The following is a 16919-nucleotide window of genomic DNA, read 5'->3' on the forward strand; positions in this document are numbered from 1 at the left end:
CTTTCCTGGGAGACTCCAGGTGCCCCATGGACAGGGCCAGTGCAAAAGGAGAAGGTTAACCCAGAATTCGGCACTGCAGTGATGCAAACAGAGACTTTTCCTGTTGTCCCAATAACTTTCCAAGACTCTGCTGCTGCTCAGCCAAGCAGCTGCTGCTAGAAAAATATAAAAAACAAAACACAACTTTCTGGAGTTTGGAAATGATGCTCACCCTCCTCTAACCATCCTAAAGTGCAGGGAATCCAAACCAAAGCTGCTGCTGGCATCAGCCTGTCCCTCTGTGCCATTCCCAGCAGTGCTGGGCACCTTAAAGACTTTTTGTCCCCACCTGAACCCCTCACAGTGTCCCCATCACCACCAGCTCACAGCAGCCTCCAGACAAATCCCTCCCTTCCCCTGGTGGAAAACACCCCAAGGCTCAGCCCAGGCAGCACCCACAAACTGATTTTTGACTTAGCAAAGTGAAACCAGGAGACAGATCTTGGCTCCTGCTGGTTGTGGTCTGCACAGTTTATTTAACCCTCCCAACAAGGCGTTTTCATGCAGAATCTTTTGGTTCATAAAAGAAGTCATTCCGCAGCAGCCACCTGACAATCCTCCCCCAAACTGAGAAATAAAGTGACCCCAGAGTGCACAAAACTAAATGAACCGTCCAACTCCAACAGAGAAAAGTGGTTCCTGTCATTCCATACAATACAGAAAAATTTGGCAAATACAGCTGATCTTGCAGTTCCTGTCCCTTAAGCATTTTAGAGCTGGTTTGGCCTCCAGCCCTTGGGTTGTCTGTCTGGAACACAGACACAGGTCCTTGTGCTGCAGGACCTGGGGACTCTCCGAAGGAACCAACCCAGGTGCAGAAGAGCTGCCGCATCAGCATTTTGAAGTGGGCAATATAAATATAAAACGTGGATACAAATGGGTTCTTTGTACAGAAAATATCATCTCTCAAGGCACTGGGGTGATGGCCATGTGTCCACTCATGAGCTCCCAACGGGCTTCTCCAGCTGCTGAGGAAGGAGGGGGAAGAAAGCACCGGAGAAGTCCTGGTGCTGCCATCCAAGAGGGGGTTTCACCCCACCGCTGCCCCCAAACACCCTGAGAGGGGTTTTCCTGGCTGGATGGTGCTTTTCCTTGGTGGAGGTGATGTGATCCCATGGGGGCTGCAGTCTCCTTGGGATGGCTCAGGGCTGGGTTTGGCCAGGAGGGAGGTGCATAGATGGGCCCAGGGTTCGGGATTCTCTGGCCAGTGCTAGGCTCCCTCGTCATGCCAGCAGCCCCAGCCGGGTCACCTTGGCCGACAGGAAGGAGTGGATGATGAAGACAATGGTCTTGGGGCAGGAGTGAAGGTCCAGTTGCTGCAAAAAACGAAAGGAGGGATGTTTGTAACGGGAAGGGCTGTTCCTGCAGCAGCCAGCTTTCAGCCAGGGACCACCCAGAGCTCCCCAAACCCAGCACGGCTTTACTGGGGCCCTGGGAAGGGCTGTGCACCCTGGCTGGGGTGGGCAGACGGGGCCATGTGTCATCCCCCATGCCAGGCAGGAAGGGTGCCATGAGCAGGGCAGGTGCTCTGCTCCTCCCCTGCCCCCAGAAGCGTGGGTGGGACTGCTGAAGGCAAAGCCAACTCACAATCTCTCCCTCTGGACCACCAAAATCCAGGTAGAGCATCTTGGTGCCATCATCCGAGGACATCTGCAGCTTCTCGAAGGGCTGCTGGAGCAGGATGGTCCTGCTGAGCCCAGGCTCACTGGTGGAGATGGTGAAGCCCTTGTCGATGTGGACGGTCAGAGTGCAGTCCTGCCCCTTCCACGTGCAGGCTGGGGACAGACACAGGACAGGGGTGAGCAGGGGATCCCACCGCACCCCCCGGTCCCCCCGGGCCCCCGCTGACCTGCCGACACCTCCTGGGCCAGCTCGGCGGCGCCGTGGGTGCCGTCCACCAGCAGGCGCGTCCACAGAGCAAGTTCTCGGGGGCTCTCCAGGCTGAAGAGATGTGTCTGCACGCCCAGGCGGCCGCCGGCACGCAGCGCGAAGGAGCGCTCGGCCTCGTACAGCGCCGAGCCCTTGGCCGGCCCCGAGTGCACCAGCCTGCGGCACGGCCAGCGCTCAGCACCGCGCCCCGCACGGCCCCGGCACCGCACACCGCAATGTCCCAGCACCTCGCACTGCCCATCGGCACCGCCTCGGCACCGCCTCGGCACCGCACCTCAGCGGCGTTACTCACACAGCTCAACCCCGCTTTGCGTCCCGCACGGCCCCAACACATCCCGCACATCCCCAGCACAGCCCCAGCACATCCCGCACAGCCCCAGCACATCCCCAGCACAGCCCCAGCACATCCCGCACAGCCCCAGCACAGCCCCAGCACATCCCACACATCCCGCACAGCCCCAGCACAGCCCCAGCACATCCCGCACAGCCCCAGCACAGCCCCAGCACATCCCGCACATCCCGCACAACCCCAGCACAGCCCCAGCACATCCCGCACAGCCCCAGCACATCCTGCACGTCCCGCACAGCCCCAGCACATTCCGCACATCCCGCACAGCCCCAGCACAGCCCTAACACATCCCGCACAGCCCCAGCACAGCCCCAGCACAGCCCCAGCACATCCCGCACAGCCCCAGCACATCCCGCACAGCCCCAGCACAGCCCCAGCGCCTCACCCCGCTCCGCGGCCGCCAGGGGGCGCTGCAGCCCCGCGGATGAGGCCCCGCAGAGCCCGCGCTGGAGCCGGCCCGGACCCGCCCCCGGCCCAAAACCCCGCCCGAACCCCGCCCCGAGCCCACGGCCAGCACCCTGAAACCCCGCCCGAACCCCGCCCCGAGCCCACGGCCAGCACCCTGAAACCCCGCCCGAACCCCGCCCCGAGCCCACGGCCTGCACCCTGAAACCCCGCCCGAACCCCGCCCCGAGCCCACGGCCTGCACCCTGAAACCCCGCCCGGATCCCTCCCTCAAAACCCGCCCTGAAAACCCGCCCCGCCACCCGCCCGAAACCCCCACCCCAACCCTGCCACTCAGCACCACTGTGCCCACTGCCCTGCCACCACCCCTGGACACTGTCACCATCCCCACTGCCCTGCCACCACCCCTGGACACTGTCACCATCCCCACTGCCCTGCCACCACCCCTGGACACTGCCACCATCCCCACTGCCCTGACACCACCCCTGGACACTGCCACCATCCCCACTGCCCGGCCACCACCCCTGGGCTCTACCATCACTTCAAATGCCTCTGCCACCATCCTGGAGTTCTGTCCTGACCCGAAGCCCCTGACACCACCCCTGGTCACCGTCACAACTCTGGGGGTCTGACACCAGCCCTGGGTTCTGCCCTGACTCCCAGACCCTACCACTGCCCCCAGGGAGTGCCACCACCCCATCCTTGAGCGGGGCAGGAGGGCAGCGAGCTGGTGGCCCCTACCTGGTGGCGATGAGGGGGTAGCTGTGCGTGGGCTTGCCCAGGGCGTCCCGGCTCTGTGGCAGGCTCCCGTACAGCAGCAGCTCCTTCTCTGTCAGCACGGCCAGGAGGTTCCTGGTGCCGGCGCTGGGGAGCTGCAAAGGGACTGGGTCAGGGCCACCGGCAGCACGGTGGCACGGGGTGCCGGGGGACCAGGGGGTACCTGCTCGGTCAGCCAGCCCACATGCTTGACATCCCGTCCGGCCACCGTGCCAGCCCCCGCCAGCTGTGCCCGCAGCTCCTCCTTCACCCTCGGCAGCAGCGCGGCCGCGTTGGCCTGGATGGCGCCGAGCCACGACTGCGCCGTGGCCTCGTCCTTCGCCCGCAGGAAGAGGGCAACTCGCCCGTCCGCCGAGCAAACCTCCAGGTACCTGCAGGGACACGGCCCCGATGAGTCCCCGCCCGCCCTCGGCTCCCCGGGGCACCGCGGTGGCGCTGCCAGCCCCGGTGCCACGTGCTGACCTGTGCTCCGGGTCGGTGGGGAGGCACTTGCGGGACACGTAGCACATCTTCAGAGGGACACTCCGGCTCTCCCGGAGCTCCCGAGGGGACAGCAGCGGGGATGATCGCTTCTGCTGGGCAGCAGGAGAGGGGTCCCAGCTAACAGTTGCACCCGCCGAGGAGTTCTTGAAGTAGGGCGAGATCTCTTTCATGTACTTCACTGGAAGAGAGACAGCAGCCGCTGAGGACATGGCACAGGCCAGGGCAGCCTCATCCTGCCCCCTGAAACCCCCAGTGCTCTCTCTGCATCAGGGCTGGTGACCCCTCCATTAGCTCCCCAGAGCTGTCACCCATGGCTGCTGTGGGTCCCCTGCTCCTGTGGGTGCAGGGGTGGTACTGGTGGGGGGCTCACACAAGGAGTGACACAGAATCACAGAATGGTTTGGGTTGGAAGAGACCTTAAAGATCAGCCCATTCAACCCCCTCATTGCATTTACTGGGGACTTCAAGCAGCATTAAAGGGACCTTCATGCTGGCACATTCATGCCAGAGCTTGTAGGGCACAAGAGGAAGATCTGTGCAGATGTCAGTGGGGCCTTCCTGCAGGGTGCAGGGGGATGGAGCATTGTGTGCCTCTTGGGAGGATGGAGGATTTGGACACTAAGCCCAGGAGTGCTCAGGGTTCTGCTGGTAGACACAATTAGGGGAGGCTGTGGCCTCAGTGATAAGAGCAATTGCTTTAGGAACAGAAGAACATTGCTTATCACAGAATTGTCTGGGTTGGAAGGGAACTTAAAGCCCATCTCAATTCACCCCCTGCCATGGCAGGGACACCTCCCACTGTCCCAGGGTGTTCCAAGCCCCGTCCAGCCTGGCCTTGGGCACTTCCAGGGATCCAGGGGCAGCCCCAGCTGCTCTGGGCACCCTGTGCCAGGGCCTCATCACCCTCACAGACATCCTGAACCCTCTCAGTACCTCAGCCCCACCATCCCAGCTTGGGGAGCTCTACAAGAGGGATAAAAAAACCCAGCCTTTTCCCCCTTTTTCCTTCCCTTTAACCCAGATCATTTCACAGTTGCAGACCTGAGCAGCTCCCTGGGGCAGCACACACAGCCAGGGGTGGGGAATGGGAAAGAGTCCCAGGCCAAAATTACACAGTCCAAACTGTGCTGGTACAGCCAGTCCTGCTGCCAGCTGAGGAACAGCTCTCAAATACCCTGGCTTGGCCCCAGGAAAAGCCTTGGAGAGTGTGCTCTCTGCTCACACAGCCCTGCCCTGTAAGCCTCAAACCAGGGACAAGAAATCAGTCCCCAGTGAGCCTGGCTTCAGAGCCAGAGCCCTCAGAGCCACACTGCGATAGCTGCCGACTCCAGAGGTTTAGGAGAAGGGAAGGGGGAGATGAAAGGCACCACAAATTGATGGGGCCCCACAACCACATCCTGAAAATGAGTTTGGCAATGCGCGCTGAAACACTCCGGCTGAGCAGACGGGATGCCAGTCCTGGTCCTGCCCTGGGGCAGCACGGGACCAGCTACTGACTCCAGGGAAGGGCTTCCCTTTGGAGGCCCTTAGGAAAACACCTCAGGACAGACACATGCCTGCAGCCACGTCCCCAGTCATCCTGGCTGGTTCCACTCCAGGTCCAAGCCAGCAGAGTGGGTGGCAGGACGGGGGACACGAGCTTGGCTTTGCAACCAACACTTGTAGGTGGCTGGATGGGTCCAGCTCCATTGCTGCAGCCAAGCCACAGCAGCCTGATGTGCTGCCAGAAAGGAGCCCTTTTCCCACCAGGAAAGAATCTGCACGAAGAGCCACCCACTCCCAAACTTCACCTGGCCACCACCACCATCTCCTACCCATCTTCCCCTGATGTCACTGCCTCAAGGCTGCCAGAGCTCCAGGAGTGTTTGAACAATGCTCTCAGGGATGTATGTACAGGGTGGGATTGTTGGGGTGTCTGTGCAGAGCCAGGGGTTGGACTGGATGATCCTGGCGGGTCCCTTCCAACTATTCTGTGCTCTCCCCTTTCATTCCTATCCCAGTGAGGCCCCTAAAACCCCTAAATCCTGATAGCCCGGCAGGAGCTGCAGGGAGCCAGAGCCCCGTGGGTGCTCTGCGGGACGGGCTATAAATGGCCACGGTGCTGTGCCACACGGGCCGGGTCACCCCGCGGTGGCCCCGGGGCCAAGGAGGCGGCGGGAGGCCACCAGCCTCGTGCCCTGCACCTCCCGCTTCAAAAATAGCCACGTTCCCGCAGGCATCCGAGCCGCGATGGATCTGACTCGAGCCATTAATCTTGGCAGCGGGGACCTGCCATTATCCCGGTGCCTGGGAACTAATTGGAGTTCAGAAAGATGCCATTGAGCCGCTGAAACCCGAGCGGCGTCCCTGCGCCAGCCCCTGGCTCCCCGGGCACGCGGGGGACGTCACCGGCATTAGCGGGGCGGTGGCGGGGTCACGTCCCGAGGGAGCCGCGGAGCACGGGAGCAGTGCCCAGTCCGGGACAGGGCACGGAGAATGAGGCAACAGGCAGGGTGTGTGTCTCGGGTACGTGGCTTTAAGGAGGTTTTCAGGCTGGTAGCGAAGCACGGGGGCTCCTGAGCCAGCACGGGGAGCTGGGAGGTGCTGGAGTCTGTGATGCTCCCCAGCCAAGGCCAGGTCACCATCCCACGGGAGCTGCTGTTCCCTCCAGTGACCCCAGCACTGCCTTCACAGCGGTGACTTACACTTCTGCCAGTCCCTTCACTACAGTTGGTATTGAATGGATGAATTCATTACCTCCATCTCTTTAAAGCAACAACTCAGACAGTATCATGCATCACCTCTGCTAGTGGTAACTGTAATTCTTGAACTGTTTTTTCTTTCTAATTAACACCTTGCAGTGCTGGGGCTCCTGCCTGCTTCCTGGCAGCCTGCACCCTCCAAAAACCACTGGGCAGCAAACACTGCCTGGCTGCTGTTGCCTTAGAGCCACCTACAGCAGGCACACAGCCCTCAGTGGCTGCTGGGCTAATCCACATGGTCTCCAAAGCCACATGGGCTCTCCAGGGAAAGAACCTGTCCCACTGAACCTCTCCAGCACAGGGGACAAATAGGACCTCTAACTGCTCACGGCTTTACACTAAGGAAAACTTTATTTTTTAGGGTTTTGGGGAACAGCAAAAGTCTCTGGGTGTGTGGCCACCCATCCCATGCCAGGGCAGTGCCTCTGCAGGGGGCCAGGTGGTGGCACAGGGGCTCCCAATCACTGGAGCATCCCACGTGTCCTGAACCCTGGAGTGAGCTGTACCAGGGACATGTTTAACCAAAGGTCCTGGGTCTTGCCTCTGTGTTGCAGCTGTTTTGGTTTTTTCCTCCCCAGCATTCCAGAAACGGGCAAAACCATCAAAATTTTGTGGTTTGATTTCTTGGGTAGAAATTCTCCCTCTCCAACAGCCCATCCCTGATAAGGCTGGAGAACAATCACAAACCGCTCCTGGCACTCTGGATCCTGAGTCAGCACAACCTGCCCCACATACCCCCATATGTCATATCCCACATATCCCACTGCTCAGAGCTAAGCCTGACCCTGCAGAGCTTCACTGAGGAGCCACAACGCTTCCTCCAAGCGGGAAAACAGACATGGATACCCAGAGCAGCTTCAAGAACACCCTCCCACTGCTTGGGTTCACCAGCACACCCTGCTTCAGCCTGGAGATCCAGCGTGGATTCCAAGAAGTTCCAGCCTCCATTTCTGGTCAGGAATAGGATTGTGCTGCTGTTTCTCCTGACAAAATCTTCCCAGCAGCATCTACCCAGCTCAGCAAGGCCACCCCATCAGGAAACCTTCCAGAGAGCTCCAGGAGACTGAGTGCTGGCCCTACAGAGATGCTAATCCCACCTCCAGCTGGTCCCTCTCTGCCTCAGGGTTAATGAGGCAAAACTGGCATGTTAAACTGGGGGGCTGAGCAAACACACTTCCCAAAGAGACACCCTGAAATGACCTGCCAGCTCCAACCCGATGCTCTGATGTGCTTCCAAAACAGGTAACAGTCCCCAGCACCCCAGCCTGGGACCATGTCCTGCCCCTGGCTCCAAGCATGAGCACGACAGCAGCTCCTGTCCCAGCTGCCTCAGCTCAAGTCCTTCTACCCCAGGGAGGAAAACCATGCGATGCTGCAGGGTGAGGCACCACTGCTGTCCCTCCTGCTGCAGGATCCCATCCCAGCACTCAGTGCCACATTCCATGCCCCAGCTCTTTGCTAAACATTCCCCTGTGCTGCACTGTCAGCAGGGAGATCATGGGACAACCCTCCGTGTTTCCAGGGAGGAGAAACAAACCCAGGAAACTCCCCAGAGAAAGCAAAGCTTCAGAGCAGAAAGGTGTGGAGGTGGCATATGTGCCCCATCACCTCTTGGCATCATTCCCAGGGCAGATCCAAAGCCTTCCTTCCCACGGTTATGGAAACCAGCACTCCAGAGAATCCCCAGCTCCACTCTCTCCCAGCACCCATTTTTCTGAATTTCAAACTTCCAAGCAATTACTTAGCTAAGCAAGTCCTAAAGAGCAGAGCCAGCCCCCGAAGCTTCCCTGTGGCAAATAAATTGTGGATGTGAGATGCCCACAGCTACCCCAACTCCTCCTCCCCACTGCTTCCAGTTCTCCCCCCGTGACAATACAGCCTCACCAGGAAAACCACTCCTGTCCCCAGAACCCTTCCCAAGGCAGCTGGAAGGATGTTTATCAACCTTCCCCTTGCCATGGAGAGTCTCTGGATTCCAAGCAATGAAAATAAAAAAAAACAACGAGAAAAATAAGGCAAGGGAGAGCAACTCTCCCCGAAATAACAATGTAATATAAATACAGTCCAACTCCTCCTGCAAATACCAAGAGAGTAGTTTGGCACATCCAAAAAAAATCTTGGCAGGACACACAGAGAGGTATCTGCGTGTCCTCACGCCTGGGCAGCAATGACACCCAGGAGCCTGAAGCCAAGCTGAGCAGCGCAGGGTGAAATCTGGCACATGGAGCCACTGCTGATACTCACATTAAAACACATCACCTCCCAGCTCTGCCACTTTGGGAAGTCTCAGCCCAGCTCACTGCCCTGTGAGGAGGTGCCATCTCTGCCAGTTTTGTTACCTGCTGCAAAGCCACCTGCAAACCATCCTAAAGTCTCCAAATCCCAGGAATAACTGCAGCCAGGAGCAGCAAGGAATGAACAGCCACTGGCTGTGCCAAACATTCTGGTTTAGCACTCAGAGCACCATAAGGAAAACATGCACCATGCAGGGACCAGAAAGTGTCTAAGTAAGAGGTCTTTTTTAAGCTCTGCCTTCTCTATGCAGGAGAAGGCAGCAGGGAACCCCCTGGTTTAAAACCCTTCAGGCACTTTAAAGCCACTCCCTGCCCCTCAGTCCTGCCACCTCTCCCTGGGGCAGGGTGTTTGGCCAGCCAGCTCCTGGAGAACCACAGGAGTGGCAGGTACAAGGCAGGGCCACCACCTCCACAAGGCAGTGACAGCCTGACCATGGCACAGTGCCAGCCCCACCACCCCCACAACAGTGCTGCACTGTGCCAGCACACCCAAAAACAGGGAAGGGATGGAGATGTACCACATTTATCAGTGACATCAGTGATCAGATGAGAAGCTGAGATTCCTTCCCTTCTCTGGGTGGACCCCAACAACATCAGACACAAACTCATCCTAGAGCTCCAGAGTGCTGTAGCAGGAGCTAGCCCAGCCCCAGCCTCCTCCCAAGGGTACCTGCTGGGAGTTTTAAATAATTAAGAAGCCCAGCAGGTCATACCTGAGCTCAGCAAGCTACAGCAAAGTCCCTGCCTGCAGCTGCCTCCCAGGAGGGGGACCTGGATCCCAGGGAATGGAGGAGGGGTGCAGGGAGAGAAATTGTTCTCTCCAGAAAGGGCAGCTTCTCTCCACCTCTGGCAGGAGCTCTGTCAGAAAGGAAACCCACACTAAAGAATGGACAGAAAATAACAGAGGGAGGGTGGTCTGAGAGCAGCGGCTCCAGGCAGGAATTTTGCAGACTCACAAAGAAAGAAGCTCTTGTATTTCTCTTTGGTCAGAAAAAAACAACAAAACCACCCCACGACCAACCCTATCTGCTCCTAGCAGCTGTGCAGAGCAGCACATTCCTCCAGCTGAACCGTAGTCCTGAGGCTCTCAGGAGAGGAGGAACCCACAGCAGAAAGGGCTGAGCGAAGCTAAAAACGAAAATCTGGAGCTGAGACAATCTGGGGAAGGCACAGGAAAGCCAGAATCACAGTAGTTGCTGGCAGCACAGCACATGGAACTGCTTTGTCCAAGGACAGCCCCAAGCACTGTCCCCAAATCAAACCTCCCTCTGGGATCTGGGAAGGGTCTCTGGTGCCAAACCCCCCCTGTTAAGCAGGGTGACCCCAGGGACTGGTTGGAAGTGAGGGGAGGGGAAAGCTCTTTTCCTGAGATTTGGGATGCTCATCCCAGCCTGGCCAAGCTGGCAGAGGGTGGGCAAACATGGACAGATGTGATGTGAAGGGTAACCAGAGAAGAATGGGGTGTCTCCCTCAGGACTCCCATGGTCCCAACCCAAGTAGGGTTTGAGGGGTCCTGCAGTGTGCCAGCCCCCTCAGGGCTGGGAGACGCCAGGGACCACCTGCCTGGTACCGAGAGGAAGCCTGTTCCCATGGAACAGCCTGCTCCAGGGTGGTGAAGGCTGCATCCCTGGGATGTTTGTGGCCTCGGCTTCCAGGGATCCCCTAGGTGGGCAGCAATCCCCTGGATGGGTAGTTCCTGAGTAGGCCCTGCCTCACCCTCCACCTGCCCAAAACCTGCCCAGCAAACCCCAAGGTGCTCAGTGGGAGTGGGGGGCCAGTGCACCCCCTCCCTGCTGGCATAAATCTACACCAGCCAGGGATGTGGGTTTAAATTAAAAACACGGGAAAAGCAGAAAATGTTTTCTCTTGCCCCAGGAACTGCAGACGTGGGGGTGATGCTGTGCAATGAAAGAATCCCAAATCCCAGAAACTCATCCCACGCCTCCCACTGCTGCCTGCCCAAGGTCCCACAGTGGGGAGACAGAGCCTCTGGGCATGGAGCACTGGCACACACATCCCTCCCTCTCGGAAGGAGACTGGGAGATCCCAGCAGTTACCTCCAGCTCTCCGGATGAGCAGACAAATTACTCTGCATATGTTGTTTTCCATTTGAAAGAGTATGCAAATGCAGCTGCAGATGATATGCCACCCCTGTGTCATCCCAGTACCGGAGGACCCTTCTGCCCCCATCACATCCTTGTCTCCTACCTTCCAAGATCACTTCCTTGCCCGTTTTCTTCAAGGCCTGCACGGCCTCATCATGCGTGGCCTCGGACAGGTCGGTGCCATTGACAGCGAGGATGGCATCCCCCACGTACAGCGCCTCGGTCTGATCCGCTGCCAGCCCCTTAAAGATCTTGGAGATCAAGATGGGCATTTTATTCTCTCGGCCACCTTGAAACAGAAGAGACAGGGAGCGGTTGTGGCTGTTGGAGCACTTGGAAGCGTGGGTGGGGAGGGGGATGCTCTGGTAGCAGATGGTCCCAGCAAGGCTGAGCCTTTCTGCTGGCACTCAATGCACTGTGCCAGGTCAGCCCACTGCCCACTCCCCCAGATACCCACAGGACACCTGTACCAACCACAGCAGCCAAAGCACCATGAGGCTTTACAGCTGATGAAGTGATTGCTCCAAAACCACTCAGATTGGTCACAGATTATTCACAGAGCGAACACATAACATGGCCATCTCCCCATCGGTTTTGGCAGGGAAGTGTATCGTTATTTGCATTATTAATCATGTGTGCTGAGCAACTATCCTGGCTCCAAGGACTTTATGATCTCAACAGATAAGACAGCTGAATGTTTTTGGAGAGGCCAAAGAGCCAGGGAGAGGTGAACTACTCTGGCTGTGTGTTCCTGTCCACACAGCAGCCCCATTTACTGGCTGCTCCCCACTGTCCCGACTAAAAGAATGCTATTCAAACCCCCGGCGGCTTCAGGAGATCAATTTGCACATTGACTTTTGAACCCGCAGGGAGATCCGAGCTGCCTCCGTACCAGGGCGCAGAGATGCAGCAGCCACTGCCCGAGGCAGCCAGGGATCAGCAGTGCCCGATGTGCCCTGCGCCCCGGGACAGCCTGTCCCGAGGAGTGCCCAAGAGATGATCCTCATCCCAGAGGGAGATGCTGAACCCCGCCCGCTGTCACTGCCCGCCCCGGGCTGCTCCCAGCCAGTGCCACAGGCATTTCCTCGCTCAGCCGCCTGCCAAACCCTGCGAGGGCTCCGGTTATCAGCTGTCAGAGGCCCCGGCGGGGGCTGCTTCGTCCTTGAGGCAGCGGCTCCTCGCACGGTTGCCAGCGCCGAGAGCCCTGCCAGGCTAAGAACCTCTGCCAGCCCAGCTCTCGCTCGGCTCCCCGCTGTCCTGCCAGCTCCAAGCCACGTCCCGTGGCAGGACATTCACCTGCGGGTGGCACCCAGTGTCCCTGTGTGAAACACGGCTCGCACATGAACACTGACATGCCATCAGCCCGGTGAGCAGTGATGTCCTGCCCTACCAAGGCTGCCCCACCCTCCACAGCAGCTTCCACTGCCCGGTTTTGATGGCAACTACTTTTTTTCCACATACGTCACTGCAAAAATAAAGTTTTAACTGAACCAAGGGAAGTTTCTCCTTTCCTGGGAGAGCCACAGAGCAAGCAATAACTTGGCAGCCAAGGGGAGTTACGAAAGGGGGTTTGTCCTTCCCAAAAAAAGGGCTGACAGGAGGGGGCACCCCGCAGACACGGCCAGCAGTGTCGATCCAGCTCCAGCACCCGCACATTCACATTGCAAATCCCCCTCACTTCCAGAGGGAGCCGGAGGTTGAGGCTGTGTCCCCTCCGAGCTGGGAGAAGCCACGTCAGGAGGCGAGAGCTGCCCTGTGACTGCGCCCGGGGCTGCCGAGCCCGCTGCCTCTCACAGCCACGCTCCGTGACAGCCCCGTCCCTGGTCCCCGCTGCCCTTTTCATCCCGCTTTCACAGCTCGCTTGGAGCCGCGTGAAAATCAAAGGCAGGCAGAAAGGCAGGAACGCCATCGCTTCCCCAAGAAGTTTCCAGCCTGAAGTTCAGGCGAGTCACCAAGGAGCGGGACAGCTCGGGAGGGAGAACAGACATTTAACAGGGAGGCTGTCCGCGCTTCTCGGGAGCACACATCTCCAAAGCCGAGTGCGCTGTTAAACACCCCCCACCCAGCGCCGGCAGATCTCCAGGGCCTTTACATCGCTCCCTTCGTTCTGCTGACAGTATTAAAGGGGCATTTCCCAACTCAGGAACACGGTGGGACAAGGACACGCCGGTCCAGCCCTCCCTTTGGCTGCAAAAGGGCAACTTCCGCGTAAGCGGGTGTCCCCCTGCACCCCACCTGCCCCGTGGGACAGCACCGTACCCGGGGGTGCGGGGCACCGCGGGAGCCCCCTCCGGCTCACAAACCCTGGGGCCCCTCAGCCCGGCCGGGGCACGGCGGGCCGGCACTGCCCGGTCACTCCGCACCCCAAATCATCGCCCTTTCCGTAGGCTGGGAACGGTTCGGGTCCCGTCACTGCCACGTGTGTCCCTCCCCGTCCTGAGCTGGGGCTGGGGGATGTGAGAACCCCGATCTCAGCCCCGGTCACCGCGGGGCTCGCTCCAAGCGAGCCGCGGGACGGCAGCAGCAACAGGTCCCGGTGCCCCTCGCCCCCCGCCGCCCCGGGACCGCCGGGCCTCACCTTTGATGCTGATGCCGAGCCCCCCCACGTCCTGCTTGACGACGCGCACGGTGCGCCTGATGTTGGCGAGCGCCTCGGGAGCGGCGGAGCCCGGCTCGCCGCCGTTCAGCTGCGCCGCCGGGGCCTCGGGGCCGGGTCCGGGGCCGTCTGCGGGGCTGACCCCCAGCACGTCCTCGGCCAGGGTGAGCAGGACGCGGAGCCACTGCCCGCCGGGGCCGCGCAGCTCCAGCAGCCCGGTGCGCGGGGCGCGCCTGCCCGCCGCCATCTTCGCGCGCTCCGCGTCCCACACCGCCCCGCGCCGCCCCTCAGCGCCCCGCGTCCCGCCTGTCCCCGTCCCACACCGCCCCTCACCGCCCGTCCCACACCGCCCCGCGCCGCCCCTCAGCGCCCCGCGTCCCGCCTGTCCCCGTCCCACACCGCCCCTCACCGCCCGTCCCACACCGCCCCGCGCCGCCCCTCAGCGCCCCGCGTCCCGCCCGTCCCCGTCCCACACCGCCCCTCACCGCCCGTCCCCGTCCCACACCGCCCCTCACCGCCCGTCCCCGTCCCACACCGCCCCTCACCGCCCGTCCCACACCGCCCCGCGCCGCCCCTCAGCGCCCCGCGTCCCGCCCGTCCCCGTCCCACACCGCCCCTCACCGCCCCACACCGCCCGTCCCACACCGCTCCTCACCGTCCGTCCCACACCGCCCCGCGCCGCCCCTCAGCGCCCCGCGCACCGCTTGTCCCCGTCCCACACCGCCTCTCAGCGCCCCTCAGCGCCCCTCAGCGCCTGTCCCACACCGCCCCTCACGGCCCCGCGCACCGCCTCTCCTTGTCCCTGTCCCTCACGGCCCCGCACCGCCTCTCCCTGTCCCGCACCGCCTGTCCCTGTCCCGCCCCACTCCGCCCACCGCCCCGCACCGCCTCTCCACAGCCGGCAGTTTCTTCGCGCTCCGCACCGCCTCTCAGCGCCCCGTTCCGTCCCGCCACGCACCGCCCTGGGAGAGACCGGGACCCCGGCCCTACCCATTCCCTCCGGGGACGGGGCACCGAGATGATCCCAGCGCTCCCCGCAGCAGCCCTGGACGGGGCACCGGGAAGGGACCCGGCTCCCCGGTGTTCCCCATTATGGAATGGGGCACAGGGAAGAGCACAATTCCCAGGTGCTCCCCACTCCATCCTGGCACAAACACCGGGATGACACGATCCTCCCCAGTATTCCCTTCTCTGACATGAATGGAGCAGCACCACAGGGACATGGTGCTCTCCAGAGCTCCCCATGCCTGCTCGCGAGGGACACAGCTCTCCATCTGGGATGGGACTCTGGAAGGGCCTGGTTCTCCTCTCCATCCTGGGTTGGGACTCTGGAAGAGCCTGGTTCTCCTCTCCATCCTGGGATGGGATTCTGGAAGAGCCTGGTTCTCCTCTCCATCCTGGGATGGGACTCTGGAAGAGCCTGGTTCTCCTCTCCATCCTGGGATGGGGCACCAGCAGGGACACAGCTCCCTAGTGCTCCTTGTTCTGGCCTGACACAGGGCCCCAGGAGGACCTGGCGCTTCCCAGCGCTCCCGCTCCATCCTGATACCGGCATGGGGAGAGACACAGTCCCCCAGTACTGTGATGCTTGTCCGAGGTCTGGCCCTGGACATTCTGGGTGTGCCTGGGCTGGGCTGTCACGGGAGGAGCAGAGGGAGCTGAGCACAGAGTTGTGGCTCATCCCAGCAGCCACAGCCAGGGCAGGAATCTCCCAACAGTGCCAACGGGTGTAAACAGGAGCCAGGCAGGGGGAAACAGTGTCTGCAGACATTCAGAAGAGTCTGCATTGCTTTTTCTTTACTTGCCCTGGATCTTGAAAATGGGAATATTTTTACTTCCTTGGCAGACACCCATTTTTACTGCATTAATTAGGAGTAGAAATACCTCCAGGAGCAGCAAATCACTCTTGGCACATCCCCTCTGCCCCTTGCAGAGTGCTTCAAGCAGCTCTAGGAGCCTCTGGGACAGAACTATTGAGCTCTCAGCCCCTCTGGAAAGCACAAGGATTTGTAAGATTTGTAAGAATTCTTTCTGGCTGGCTGGAAAGGAGATGGAGAGAGGCTCTGAGCACCTGAGGCAGGGGGGCTGCAGCATGTGCAGCTCAGCACAGCCCTTCCCAGCCAGGGGCAGCCCTGAGCATCAGCCTCGCACAGAGGAGAAAAATGCTCCCTGGGCTCCCTCCCACGCAGTAGCAGCTGTGGAATTTCTTGAGGTTGCAGCAGAGGAAACCCTGAAGGTTTTCTTTACAAAACAGATGCTTTACATATTCCTGATTTTCTCTTCACTAAAATGTCCAGGGTTTAAGTGACACTTTGACTTTACAGTGTGGTGATGCTGACAAGCACTTCTACAGCACCCCAGGGATATTTCCCTCTGATCCCATTCCCTGTCCAGCCCCACTCTGGCTGCCAGTGCCCCTCGGTTTGTGAACAGCAAGGGGAATTTGGTCCTTTGGTCCTTGAGTGGACACAGAGCTCATTCCCCCTGTGCCACATGCCCTGGGAAGCACTCACTTTATGTTCCAGCCAGGCAGCTGCAATCAGCAATTTGTCCAGCTTTTTTTCATTCCCAAGAACAGCTTTTGATAATTTTGCAGCCTCTAAGGGCTCATTCCCATCTGAGCCAGCAGTGGGATCACTAAACACTGCCCTCAGTGCAGCAGAACGGCACCGTTTGGGTTGTTCCCTTTCATTTCTCAGCTCTGTGCCCCAAGGCATGGATGCTGATAAGCATGGCCTGGATGTATGGAACCCATCCAGATGGTTGCAATGCCTTTCCCTGTCCTGCTGCTGGGATGGAGAAAGCACCATGGTCCTTGGATCCAGGTCACAGCACTCTGACTTCATCTCCTTTGGGGAAACAGCCTCACCCTGTGAGTGCTGCGGGGCTGATGCTCAGGGAACCCAGCAGAGAGCACTTCTGCCTGGCTGTGGGACCCCCTGCTTCGGCAATTAATATTCCTATGACAACTTCTGTGGGATAGAGACTCCAGACAAGTACTACAGATGGTGTCTTCTAATGGAAACAGGGAATCCAAAGTGCCCTTAAAATCCTGGTCCCAAACTGGGAGGCTCACTCTGAGCAGAGGGTCCATCAGGAGGGGACAAACAGGGCTGACAGATTGGTGAAATACTGGGGTTTGGCTCCAGATTTAATCAAAGACAGAAATCATTTGCTGGCTCCTCTGCACAGCTGGGCCTGGCAAGAGCTGTGGCCTGAGAAATTGGGACATGCCTCCTT

General features: G+C 59.8%; 1 protein-coding gene across 1 annotated transcript; it reads right to left on the reverse strand.

Moving 5' to 3' along the window:
* Positions 1–481: 481 nt before the first annotated feature.
* Positions 482–13980, reverse strand: SNTA1 (syntrophin alpha 1). The gene is made up of 8 exons (XM_086852995.1): positions 13662–13980; positions 11187–11372; positions 3923–4121; positions 3624–3831; positions 3425–3555; positions 1889–2085; positions 1627–1814; positions 482–1355 (listed from the first exon to the last, which is right to left on the reverse strand). Exons 1-8 carry the CDS (start codon positions 13924–13926, stop codon positions 1263–1265), a joined length of 1467 nt encoding a protein of 488 aa, XP_086709121.1. The 5' UTR covers positions 13927–13980; the 3' UTR covers positions 482–1262.
* Between the last annotated feature and the right edge of the window lie 2939 nt (positions 13981–16919).

This window comes from Cyanistes caeruleus, chromosome 16 (genome assembly GCF_971803275.1).
Source record: "Cyanistes caeruleus chromosome 16, bCyaCae1.hap1.1, whole genome shotgun sequence".
Classification (NCBI taxonomy): Eukaryota; Metazoa; Chordata; class Aves; order Passeriformes; family Paridae; genus Cyanistes; species Cyanistes caeruleus.